Consider the following 12,553-nt stretch of genomic DNA (forward strand, 5'->3'; position numbering starts at 1 on the left):
AAAATGCATTTTAAAAACATGAATAAATGGGGGAGAATAAAAACCTCTGCCTTACCAATGCCAACTAATAAATGAACAGGGAATGATGGAAGCAGAAAAATCAACATTTAGCAACCATCACAGTACAAATGTTCAGGCAAGAATCACCAATGGATGCTAAAACTAGTGGTGAAAGTTTAATGAGGAACGTGGTATTTACTTAGTCTCAAACTATCTTCCACCAAGTACCTCATAATTAATTATTAACCACTAAGTACAAAATATTTATCAACTAAGTTTACATTGGAGAGACCTGGCAGACACCTTCTTAACTTTAGTAACAGGACAAATTGACATTGTGTGCTTGCTGGTATGACGCACTGAGAACACATCATTTTTCTGTGGTATGCGTCCCCAAAACGCATAAACTGAAGCTAATCATTAGGAAACATCAGAACCACCTAAATTGAGGTGCATGGTACAAAGTAATTAGCCTGTACTCTTCAAAAATGTCAAGGTCATAAAAGATAAGGAGAGATTGCAGAACCATTTCAGTTTGTAGGAGATGGCAGAGACATGACAACCAAATACAACTTATAATCCTGAACTTAGGAAGGACTTTGCTAGGATAATCAGTGAAATTTGAATGGGCTCTGTGGATTAGACGGTAGAATTGAATCATTGTCAATTTCCTAATTTTGATGGTTGTACTGTGGTTATGTAGGAGAGTATCCCTGTTTTTATGAAATACTCACGGAGGCATTAAGGGGAAATGGGCAGGATGTCTGCAAATTAATCTCAACTGGTTCAGAAAGAAACCGAGAGAGTGACAGGAAGGCAATGTGGTAAAAAATAAATAGGGAAGCTGGATAAAGGGTGTATGTCAATTCTTTGTGCTTGGTTGCAACTTTTCTTAAGTCTGAAACTATGTCAAAATCAAAAGTTTGAAAGTGTTAATACAAATCAACTGGGGGAAAAGGCAGTGTAATCTTACGGTACACTAATGCCAGTCTACCCAGAAAGAGGCTGCTCAACTGTATTGGTCAGACCTCACTGGAACATGGGGCTTGGCTTTTGGAAGGTGAGGTGACCAGATCACATGAGGAACAACTAAGGTGTCTGAGGATGTTTACCCCGAAGGAGAAAGAGCCTGGAGGACAGAGATGAGCCTGGCTTCTGTCTTCAGAAGCATCTCCAGGGGGCATCTGTGACACAGGAAGCAGATTTGTTACAGGGAGACAGACTTCTGCTTAGTATGAGGTGGGGTGTTTTACCCATTAGAGAGCAAAATAGGTGGGTTCAGCTGTCTCAGGAGTTCCCTGTCATGGGATAAGTTCCTTTTTTTTTTTTTTTTTGAGATGGAGTCTTGCTCTGTCACCCAGTCTGGAGTACAATGGCTCGATCTCAGCTCACTGCAACCTCTGCCTTCTGGATTCAAACGATTCTCCTGCCTCAGACTCCCAGGTAGCTGGGACTAAAGGCAGGTGCCACCATGCCTGGCTATTTTTTTTTTTGTATTTTTAGTAGAGATGGAGTTTTGCCATATTGGCCAGGCTGGTCTTGAACTCCTGGCCTCAAGTGATCTGCCCACCTCAGCCTCCCAAAGTGCTAGAATTATAGGCAAGAGCCACTACGCCCGGCCTGGGATAAGTTCTGTTAGAAACTGGGCAACTGATTCTCAAGGATGTCAGAGAGATTTCATGAACCAGATAAATGCTGGCCTTGGTGACCACTAAGGTCCTTCCAAATAAGAGTCTGGGATTCTTTGTTATCTTCAGGGATTGGGAATTTGAGCACTTTGGGAATAAAATGCGATCTGTGTTGAACTGGGATGAACATTCTCTTTTGTTCACATGGGGCATAAACCATCTTGCTCTCACATGGCCTGTTTCAATATCATCCTTAGCACTTTGGAAAATTCGTTTGTCCCCCAGAAATGAGCTGGTCACCAAGGTAAATTCAACATGCTTTTATTTTAGAAAGTTTATTCAACAACATGAAAACAGGGTCTGAGGAAACAGAAACAAAAACTCAAGAGAAACTCTGGCAAAAATTTAAACAGTCAGCATCTCAGGACAACGTATCTTCTTCATGTGGCCGTGAGCTTGCCTAATCTGACTTGCTCCAGTAGCCATGTTCAGGAAAAACTGGGCCCTTGCTGTTACTCAGTGCTTCCACAAGCTGACTATACAGCATATTCAGCTGGGAAAGAGAACAACAAATAGATTTCTTGAAGGGAAAAGGAAACATGGGAAAGCTTCCCAGACCCATGGTGAAGGCATGAAAGTCTAACTGTTACCTTTGGAGATCTGAAGCATCTCAGATTTGGGGAGAAAATACAGTCCTCTCTGAGGAAAAGGAATCCCCTATTATAAGGGAGAAGATACTTAACTATAAAATATCCTTTGCTTTTATTTGGTTAACAAGGCTTTTTCTCCACCAAACCTCTCCTGGTTAGCCAATGGCCCAGAACTCTGTAATTGAGAATAGTTCCTGGAGAAAATGCCTTTTTCAACAGTTATTGCTTTGAGCAGAGGCCAGTCCTTTCCCACATGCACTGGCACTGACAGTGATGCATCTTTCCAGAGCTCACTCTTGGCATTCCTCTTAATTAGATTCTATTTGCTATCCTTAAGTTTCCCCCTGTTCTCTGTCCTTCTTGGTTTTTGCTCTAAGGAATTACTGTTTATGGTCTCCTAATTCTTGAGGTTATGTGGAACCACTGAGAGGAACAATGAGCAAGATCCTTTCCTAGCCAAGGAAGATGGGGTTGAGTCCTTGTGGAGAGCCCAGCCATAACCTCTTGCCCCCTAGGTCACGTCATCTGCCCTAGCCCTCTCCCTCCTCACCTGAGTTTCATAGCTTTCCTTGAAGGAGGTAAGATGGTCAAGGAAACGCAAGGCCAGGCCACACCACTTTTCAGTAGATACATACTTGCTCCTGCTAAACATAAGTATTCCAGTATTCCAGGACTTGACCATCAGCCAGAGAATCTCATTCTGGGTAGTCTTTCTGAAATCCAAGAACAGAAATTTTGCAGTTATTACTGTCACAGTTCATTGTGGCACTACCTGTATCCATGCCATGTCCCTTTATTACTAAACAAACAATGGGAGCTCTGCTGACATTTAGGAAGGTCTGTGCTCCTGGAGAGTGTAGGGGGAGAGCACTTTGAAGGTTTGTCAGCTGTAGAATGTTCCATAGCAAGATCTCATGAAGAAACATAAACCGAGGCCTCTTTGACTAAAGGAAAGAATTAGAAAGATTCCTAATCTCCCTGAAGCAGAAGAAAAACTGTATACTGTTTGGGGCTTCCCTTGATTCTGTCTTCAGTCAATCATCTCCCTAATACCTACCTCTACTTTTTGGAGAAGGTTGTCAAGAAGCAGTTGTATTGAATTTCTTAATTTCTGTCACCAGAATTAGTCCATATTTGGAGTAGAAATTATATTCGTCTTCAGAGTTAACAATATCTACCTAGCTATGAACACAGCATACATTTCTTAGCTTTATCAGTGGTCTTTAACATGACTAATCACAAGATTATATTTGCTTCTTCACAATACTTTGCAATAGTGAAAAGTATTAGTCTAAGAAGCTACTTTCTTGGTTCTTGCATAGGAGATGGAACACAAAGAAAGCATTCATGTTAAAGCCCCAGAAGGGAGAAATGTGATAGGAGACACATTAGGCAGCAGCTTTTTGAGAGTGTCAAGAATGCTGTCTCAGCTGCCATCCTTTCATTCATTTGGATCCAAAAAGAAATTTCTATACATAAATCACTGTGATAATGAGGGCACTAAGAGGCAAAAGACAAAACTTTTATCCTAAAGGTTGCGCAATGCTTTTGGGGACACAAGGCATCCACATGTAAAGACGACTTCACAAGGTATGTGATTAAGAGACACAAACATTAGGTGCTCTCATTCAGTTAAAGAAATGAGCACTAGGATATCCCAGTCAGAGGTGGTCTAGTCTCTGCTTGAAACACTACCCCTCATCCTTGTCCAGTTCGTAGACTTATACTTTTTCTTCAAATTCACAAGCAGAATTAGTTGTCTGTTTCCACAGCGAGCTGTCCATTCCTCGAATATAACTTATATCATATTGTTTTGAAATGCCATATATTTATCTCCTCCAGACTACTGAGTTCCTTGAGGTACAGGGAATTTTTCTTGTGCATTTTTGTTTCTTTAGAGTCCAGCACTGTGCCTGGCACATAAGAGAGGCACAACAGATGTTTGCTAAATGAATGAATGAACAAATGAATCAAATCCAGTCAGATGCCACCTCCTCAGTGAGGATTTCCCTGGCTCTCCACAATTTCTTGCTCAAACCTCTTTGCCCCTCTGGTACTTTGTTCACAGCACCATAATAGTACTTTGAACACTGTACTGCCTGTCTCCCCCACTAGGCAAGGAGTCCCTTGAAGGTAAAATGACATTTGCTTTTGTATATCCACAGCTTGGCACAGTGTCTGATGCAGGGTATGAGTGTTGTGATTTAATGTTATGAATGAAAAAAAGGCTTAAACAAACAAACAAACATGATCTTAGGGTAGATGAGTAGGATCTACATATACAGAGACTATATGAAATGTCCAGAATAGGCAAAGCCATAGAGACAGAAAGGAGATTTGTGGTTGCCAGGGGCTGGTAAAGGGAGGTATGGGGAAGGACTGCTAATGGGTATAGAGTTTCTTTTGGGGATGATGAAAATGTTCTAGAATTAGATAATGGTGATGGTTGCACAATCTTGTGAATATACTATAACTCACTGAACTGTATACCTTAATGTGAGTTTTATGATATATGAACTAAATCTCAATTAAAAAGAAAAATATAGATATTCAGAGAAAGAGAAGGGCATTCCATGTGGGTAGAACAGAATAAATGAAGTCTTGGATTGTACTTGAGAACAAGCATGTCTTAGGAAGACCAAGAGTTGTTTGGCCTAAGCAGATGATTTATGTAGAGGTGTTAATGGGAAATAAGACTGGAAATGTAGGATGGGGCTTCCTAAGCCTTTCCTCAGTGTTCTTCCTCAGAACACTAGTGTCATGAGAAATGTTAACAGATGGTCTATGAAAATAGAGTTCTTTAGTCAAATACATTTTGGAAATGCCGCATTCTATATATCACCCTTTTGGGGCATTATAATGCACATTAGTTCACTGAAAGTTTAAGGAAGTTTTACAGTAAAGAAACCACAGAACTTTGTCTAATCCAGGGCATGTGGAATGTTTGCTAACACCTTGTGGGCTGGAGTGTTAAGGGTTTTTGCATTACAGGCTTCAGATTTTGAAATTTATCCTGATGGCAATGGGAAGGCACTGAAACTTTTTGAGAAAGAGAGTGATATGATGCAAGTGTAGTTTTAATAAGATAGAAATGCCAGTGGTGTTTAGAACAGACCTCCATGTGGGAAAACACAGACAGGGAGACTTGTTTAAAGGGAGTTGTGGCCGGGTGCAGTGGCTCACGCCTGTAATCCCAGCACTTTGGGAGGCCAAGGAGGGCGGACCACCTGAGGTCAGGAGTTCAAGACCAGCCTGACCAACATGGAGAAACCCCATCTCTACTAAAAATACAAAATTAGCCAGGCATGGTGGCGCATGCCTGTAATCCCAGCTACTCGGGAGGCTGAGGCAGAAGAATCGCTTGAACCCAGGAGGCGGAGGTTGTGGTGAGCTGAGATCACGCCAGTGCACTCCAGCCTGTGCAACAAGAGCGAAACTCCAAACTCCGTCTCAAAAAATAAAATAGAGGCAGGGTGTGGTGGCTTGTGCCTGTAATCCCAGCACTTTGGGAGGCCGAGACGGGCAGATCACGAGGTCAGGAGATCAAGACCATCCTGGCTAACATGGTGAAACCCTGTCTCTACTAAAAATACAAAAAAATTAGCCGGGCGTGATAGCGGGTGCCTGTATTCCCAGCTACTCGGGAGACTGAGGCAGGAGAATGGCGTGAACCTGGGAGGCGGAGCTTGAAGTGAGCCGAGATCGCACCACTGCACTCCAGCCTGGGCGACAGAGTGAGATTCTGTCTCAAAAATAATAATAATAAAAATAAAAATAAATTAAAATAAAATAAAGGGAGTTGTGTGATCTAAGAATGAAGTGATGAGGGTCAGAACTAAAATAGTGACAATTTAGATGGACAGAAGTAAGAATCATTTAAAGGAAGAATCAATAGAACTTGGTAACTGATTTGATATGGGGAATGACAGGTCAAGTGAAAATGGCTCTAAGTTTGGCTGAAAGAATGCTGGTATCATTGAAAGAAAAAAATGGACATGTTTCTGGGGATAAGGGGTAAAGACAATAATAAGTTCTATTTTAAACATGTTGGCTTGAGGTAACTCTGGAGATAAGCAGGCTGTTGCAGATATGGACTAGAACTCAGGTAATAGTTAAAGTGTATTAATTCACTTAAAGGACAGAGTACGGAATACAGAGTAGCAAAGAGTAGAGAATATTGAAAATGTTCATAGTTGGGTGGTAAGAGGGAGAAGAATGCAGAGGAGTGGCGACAAAATAAAGGAAAAAGGAAAACAGAATTTCAATAAGGAGGCAGTGGCCAATAATGAAGGCCAGGGAAAAGAGACCATCATATTTGCCTGGAAAGTGGTAATTTGTGGTCTTGTAAAGTGTGGCTGACAGTGCAGAATGTGAGGGAAAGAATGGTTCAAGATGAGGACAGATAGGTTATCAGGACTTTGTATACCACATTCGGGATTTTGGTCTTTAAGAGCAATGGGAAACTACTAAAGAGGATTTCAAAAGGTCATGCATACTCAAAAATGTAAAAGATTGGCCGGGCATGGTGGCTCACACCTGTAATCCAAGACTTTGGGAGGCCGAGGTGGGCGGATCACGAGGTCAAGAGATCGAGACCATCCTGGCCAACATGGTGAAACCCCATCTCTACTAAAAATACAAAATTAGCTGGGTGTGGTGGCACGCACCTGTAGTCTCAGCTACTCGGGAGGCTGAGGCAGGAGAATCGCTTGAACCCGGGAGGCAGAGGTTGCAGTGAGCTGAGATTGCACCACTGCACTCTAGCCTGGTGACAGAGCGAGACTCCATCTCAAAAAAAAAAAAAAAAAAAAAAAAAAAGAAGAACACCTTGGTTGCTGGGCAAAGAAAGGAAGGAAGGAAGCAAGAGTAGACGCGAGACCTGTTAAAAGGTTCCTGAGATCACTAAAGTAGCTGAGATAAAAGGTGATAACTTGAATTAGGTTATTGATGGTGGAAGAAAGGAGGAAGTAGGTGAATTTGAGAGACATTTGGGAGGTCAAATTGATAGTACTTGGTGATAGATTAGAAGTGGGAGTGAGGGAGGTGCTGAGGATGACTCCTAGATGTCTGGCTTGGGCAACCAGAAGAATGATGGTGTCATTCAATGAGTTAGGGAACACTGGAGTTTTATTTTAATTTGCATTAGTTGCACTCATGCCCAGCATTGCTTATGAAAATCATTAATCCTCAATAAAGAAATGCATCCACACAGCTACTGACCTCAAAGCCACATGGACTTGCCTACATGTAATACGCCTACATGTAATACAAATCAATGCCAGCAAACTGAGGTGTTTGCTCTGATGGTTTCTGGGGCCTCATATTTGAAACCAGTTTTCTCTGTCCTTAACATCTTAGTACATATGGCAGTCACGTGGATCTCTAACTGAATTGTAGGTATTCTGGAGCACAAATGCCTCTCCTTTTAGGCTCTCCATAGATTCCCAAAGTAAATAGTATGTGCATCAGTTTTATTAGGATACAATTAAAAAAAAAAAACAGAGTTTACCTAAAGTGCACAATGCAGTGGTTTTTAGTATATTCACAGTATTCACAGAGTTCTGCCACCATCACCACAATCAATTATGGAATATTCTCATCCCTCCAAAAAGAAAGCCCATGCCCATTGGCTCCACATTCCCCCTGCCCCCAGCCAATGTCTTTCCATTTCCTCTCAACCTCCTCTCCTACCCACTAAGCCCTGGGCAACCACTACTCTCATTTCTGTCTCTTATAGATTGACCTTTTCTGGGCATTCAAGATAAATGGGGCCAGGCAGTATGTGGGCCCTTGTGACTGACATCTTTGACTTACCATGTTTTCAAGGTTTATCCATGTTATAGCATGTGTCAGTACTTCATTCCTTTTAATGGCCAAATAATACTCCATTGAATGGAAATATCACATTTTGTTTACCCATTCATTGGCTAACAGACATTTGGGTTGTTTCCATTTTGGGCTATATGAATAACTTTGCTATGAACATTTGCTATGAGTCTTTGGACACATGTTTTCATTTCTCTTGGGTATACACCTACCAGTGGAATTTCTGGGTCATAGGGTAACTATGTTTAACCTTCTGGGAAGCTGCCAGACTTTTTCAAAGCTAGAACAATATGAACAATAAAATAAAGTAATATTGTATTATATATGTATAAAATACATATCTGCCTGGGTGTGGTGGCTCATGCCTATAATCCCAGCACTTTGGAAGGCCAAGGAGGGTGAGTTGCTTGAGCTCAGAAGGTTGAGATTAGCCTAGGAGACATAGCGAAACCGCATCTCTACCAAACATACAAAATATTAGCTGGGTGCAGTGGCATGCGCTTGTAGTCTTAGCTACTTGGGAGGCTGAGGTGGGAGGATCTCTTGAGCCCAGGAGGTCAAGGCTACAGTGAGCCATCATCATGCCACTGCACTCCAGCCTGGGTGACAGAGTGAAACTGCATTTCAAAAAAAGCCCACAAAACTTAATGTGTGTGTGTGTGTGTGTGTTTTCATAGAGACAGAGTGTAACTTTGTTGCCCAGGCTGGTCTCAAACTTCTGGCTTCAAGTGAACCTCCCACCTCGGCCTCCCAAACTACTGGGATTACATGCATGAGCCACTGCACCAGGCCTAAAATGTTTTGTGGTATCTTGTGTTATTTATTAATTCATGTAACCAAATCTATTTGTTTCCTGTACAGCTTCTGAGTGGGTCCTCTCCATTCCATGATTTTAAAAAATGCTTTCCTCTGTTTTTTCCTAATACTTTTATAGCTTTGATTTTATATTTAGATCTTTATCTGGATTTTCTTTATTTCTTCCTTTTGGACTTTATTTTTGTGCATGGTATAAGGCAAAAAAAAAAAATACTACCACTTATATAATACTATGTGCTGCTATAAGTACTTTATACATATTAAGTTATTAACACTAATAATACTGTAAGGTAGGCACTTTTTTTTTTGCTTTTATTTATTTATTTATTTTTCATAGAGACAAGGTCTCGCTGTGTTGGCCAGGCTGGTCTCGAACTCCTGGCCTCAAGCAATACTCCCGCCTTCGCCTCCCAAAGTACTGAGATTATTATTATATTTATTTTACAGATGAGGGTACAGAGGTATAAATAATTAATTAATAAGACCAAAGTCATACAGCTAGTAAATGGTGTAGCCAGAATTTATTTGAACTGGCTATGTGGCTCCAAAGTCTGTTCTCTTAACCACTATGCTATAATGCCCCTCAGTTTAAAAATAAGGATGTAACTTTGCTTTTTAAATTGTCCCAATACCATTTTACCAATTGTTCCCTCAGTGATGTGATATACCTCCTCTATTGCATACAAAATTCTCATAGATATGTGGATCTCCTTCTGGGCTCGGTCCTGTTCTATTAATCTATTTGTAGATTTTGGCACTAATGCCATACTTTTAAAATTAATATCATTTTATAGTTTTAAAAGTATTTGATAAGGCAAGTCCTTCCTTGTTCTTTCACAAAAAATGTTTTGGTTCATTTTCTTTTAGGGAAGAATTTTAGAATCACCTTATCAAGTTTCATTAAAAATCTTATTGAGATTTTAATTTTGACTGAATTTATTGCATCGAATTTAGGGAAACTGACTTCATACTGTTAAGGCTTTGCTGTCCAAGAACATGGTATATATTTCCATTTGTTTGTGACTTATGCATTCTTGAAAGCAGAATGGAACGATCTGTAGACAGAGAGTAAAAATGATAGACAGGCAGTAAAATGCCTTAGGAAGTAGAAGGGGATTGAACTGACAGTGCAAGGTTGAGAAAATTTCTTTTGAAAAAAGAGGAAAGGTGAGTAGATAGGTACAGTGGTAGAATGTTATGCTTGAGACCTGGGCCAGTGAGGGATCTCATGTGTGATGCCCTTGATCTTCTCAACTGGAATGATATGATGAGATCATGTAATGGGGAATGAGGTAGGTCTAAGTTTTTATGAGGTTAGAAAAGGTCTGAAGCAGCCACTTTGAGTTTGCCAAAAAGTTGACAGGAATAAAAGTATTTCTGAGCAGCAATGAGAACCCATTGAAAGCGTAACAGAATGAATCTGTACTGGGTCAGATCTAGGTGGTTCTGTAACTTTCTTTAGTGCTTCTGCTGCTCAAGATCAGGAGCAGAAGAACTGATGGTGGCAAGGTATCAGGTTTGAGAAAAAATGAAAGGGCAGGAATAATCAGAAGAAGAGAGAAAGAGAGAAGGAAGGGAAGGAAGGAAGGGAGGGAGGGAGGGAAGGAGGGAGGGAAGAAGGAAGGAAGCAAAGAAAGAAATAAAAGAGAAAGAAAAGAAAAGAAAGAGAAAAAGAAAAAAGGTAGTTACACTGGACTATAATAGAGTGGGAAAAGACGAGTGATTTGAAGTTCAAATGAGAACAGAGAATAGATATGGGGGAGTAAAGGGAGATTATACTCAATAGAAAAGTGTTGTGTTAGCTACCAATCTTGAAGGTGGAGCAGTGCCACAGTGGGTGGCTTATATGGGATGTAGACAGTGGCTAAAGGGTAAAAAACAGAACGGTGAAGTGTAAGAATTGCTAACATGGATGCAAAAGTCACTTAGGATAAAAAATAACAATGAAGTTACCAAGGAAGGAAAAGGTGGGTCCAGGACATGACAACATTGGTGATTAAGAGATATAGGTTTTAAGTGAAGAGAAGCCATAGGAAGGTGGTATGTAAATAGTACAAAGTACCACCATGGAGCAAAGATCCAGGTAATTTAGTCCCCTCTGCTGAGAAAAAGGGAGTTGGAAAAGATGAGATCTCCATAAAAATTGGTAGTGAGGGACACGTTTTCTTCAGGGAAGATTCTGCTTTGTTCTAAGAAGAAGGGAGAGAAGGAGGTGAAGGTTGATGATAAGGAGAATATGAGTAGTGCCTGGGAAAAACTCTGTCTTGTTTTGGGGGTTGAATGAGGTTATGGATAGATAGCCTTAAGGGTCTAGGTAAGGATTTGGGAAATACAGAGTTGTTAAAATATTTGAGGGAAAGGGAGTGATAGAGCAAAGGTTGCGTTTTAGGGAGATATATTTGATAGGGATGCACAGGAGAAAATGGAGAAGAGAAGGAAGAGCCAGAGACCAATTAGGAAACTACAAAGCTGTAGGAGAGACACAATATCAAAGCCTGACTCAAAGATGCCTTTGTATGAACCTCAATTCCAGTCTCAGGGAGACGTGAGGCTTGGAAGGAGGAAGATTTAGATGAAAGAAGGCTGGGTGCAGGGGCTCACACCTGTAATCCCAGCACTTTGAAAGGACATGGCAGGAGGATTGCTTGAGCCCAGGAATTTGAGACCAGCCTGGGCAACACAGCAAGACTTCCTCTCAATTAAAAAATGTTATTAAAAAATAGATGAAAGAAAACCCAAGGACCATTGTCCTACGAAGAAAGAACACAGGGTGCAATTTTTAGCTTTGCCATTATATAGTGGTATGACCTTGTGTCAGATATTTAACCTTTCAGTGCCTCAATTTGCAAAATAATGAGCTTAAATTAGGTAACTGCAAAGATTGTTAGTTTCCAGTTCTAAATTTTCTCAGTCATTGAATGAAGCTTTACCTTATACTTCCTTTAGATTCCAATTGCCTAATCTATGAACTTATATAAGATTGGCAGAAGTAGGAACTGAGATGAAATTGAACTAATAGAAGGCCAAACAAGAGACAGAAGATACTGATAACCGACCTTCTCAAACTTTAATGTGCATACAAGTCCCTTGGAAATACTGTTTTTTTGTTTGTTTGTTTGTTTGTTTTGAGATGGAGTCTTACTCTGTTGCCCAAGCTGGAGTGCAGTGGTGTGATTTTGGCTCACTGCAACCTCCACCTCCTGGGTTCAAGCGATTCTTCTGCCTCAGCCTCCCAAGTAGCTGGGATTACAGGCGCCTACCATCACGCCTGGCTGATTTTTGTAATTTTAGTAGAGACGGAGTTTCACCATGATGGCCAGGCTGGTTTCAAACTCTGACCTCAAGTAATCCATCCGCCTTGGCCTCCCAAAGTGCTAGGATTACAGGCGTGAGCCACCGTGCCCGGCCGAAAATATAGTTAAAATGCAGGCTGATTCAGTAGGTCTGGGGCCTAAGATTCCATACTTCTAACAAACTCCTAGGGGATGCTGATCACGCTTTGAGAAGCAAACTCTTAGAGAATGTAGCTCAGTAGTTTAAATCACCTTAGCTTCCTTTGTAAAAGGAAAGAGTCTGTGTTCTTCTGGGCTTCTTGGTTACAAAACGCCTTTGTGACTCTGTGACTCTGACATC

At 40.9% G+C, this 12,553-nt stretch overlaps 1 protein-coding gene across 1 annotated transcript in view; it reads right to left on the reverse strand.

Moving 5' to 3' along the window:
- Nucleotides 1-1,933: 1,933 nt before the first annotated feature.
- Nucleotides 1,934-12,553, reverse strand: part of TEX11 (testis expressed 11) — a 320,825-nt gene continuing 310,205 nt past the window's right edge. Inside the window, 3 exon segments of the mRNA XM_033200830.1 lie at nt 1,934-2,181; nt 2,829-2,976; nt 2,978-2,991. Coding sequence (XP_033056721.1) covers nt 2,089-2,181; nt 2,829-2,976; nt 2,978-2,991 — 255 coding nt within the window. The 3' untranslated portion in view covers nt 1,934-2,088.

The sequence above is a fragment of the Trachypithecus francoisi genome, unplaced genomic scaffold (genome assembly GCF_009764315.1).
Source record: "Trachypithecus francoisi isolate TF-2019V2 unplaced genomic scaffold, Tfra_2.0 Lachesis_group6, whole genome shotgun sequence".
In the NCBI taxonomy this organism is placed as follows: domain Eukaryota; kingdom Metazoa; phylum Chordata; class Mammalia; order Primates; family Cercopithecidae; genus Trachypithecus; species Trachypithecus francoisi.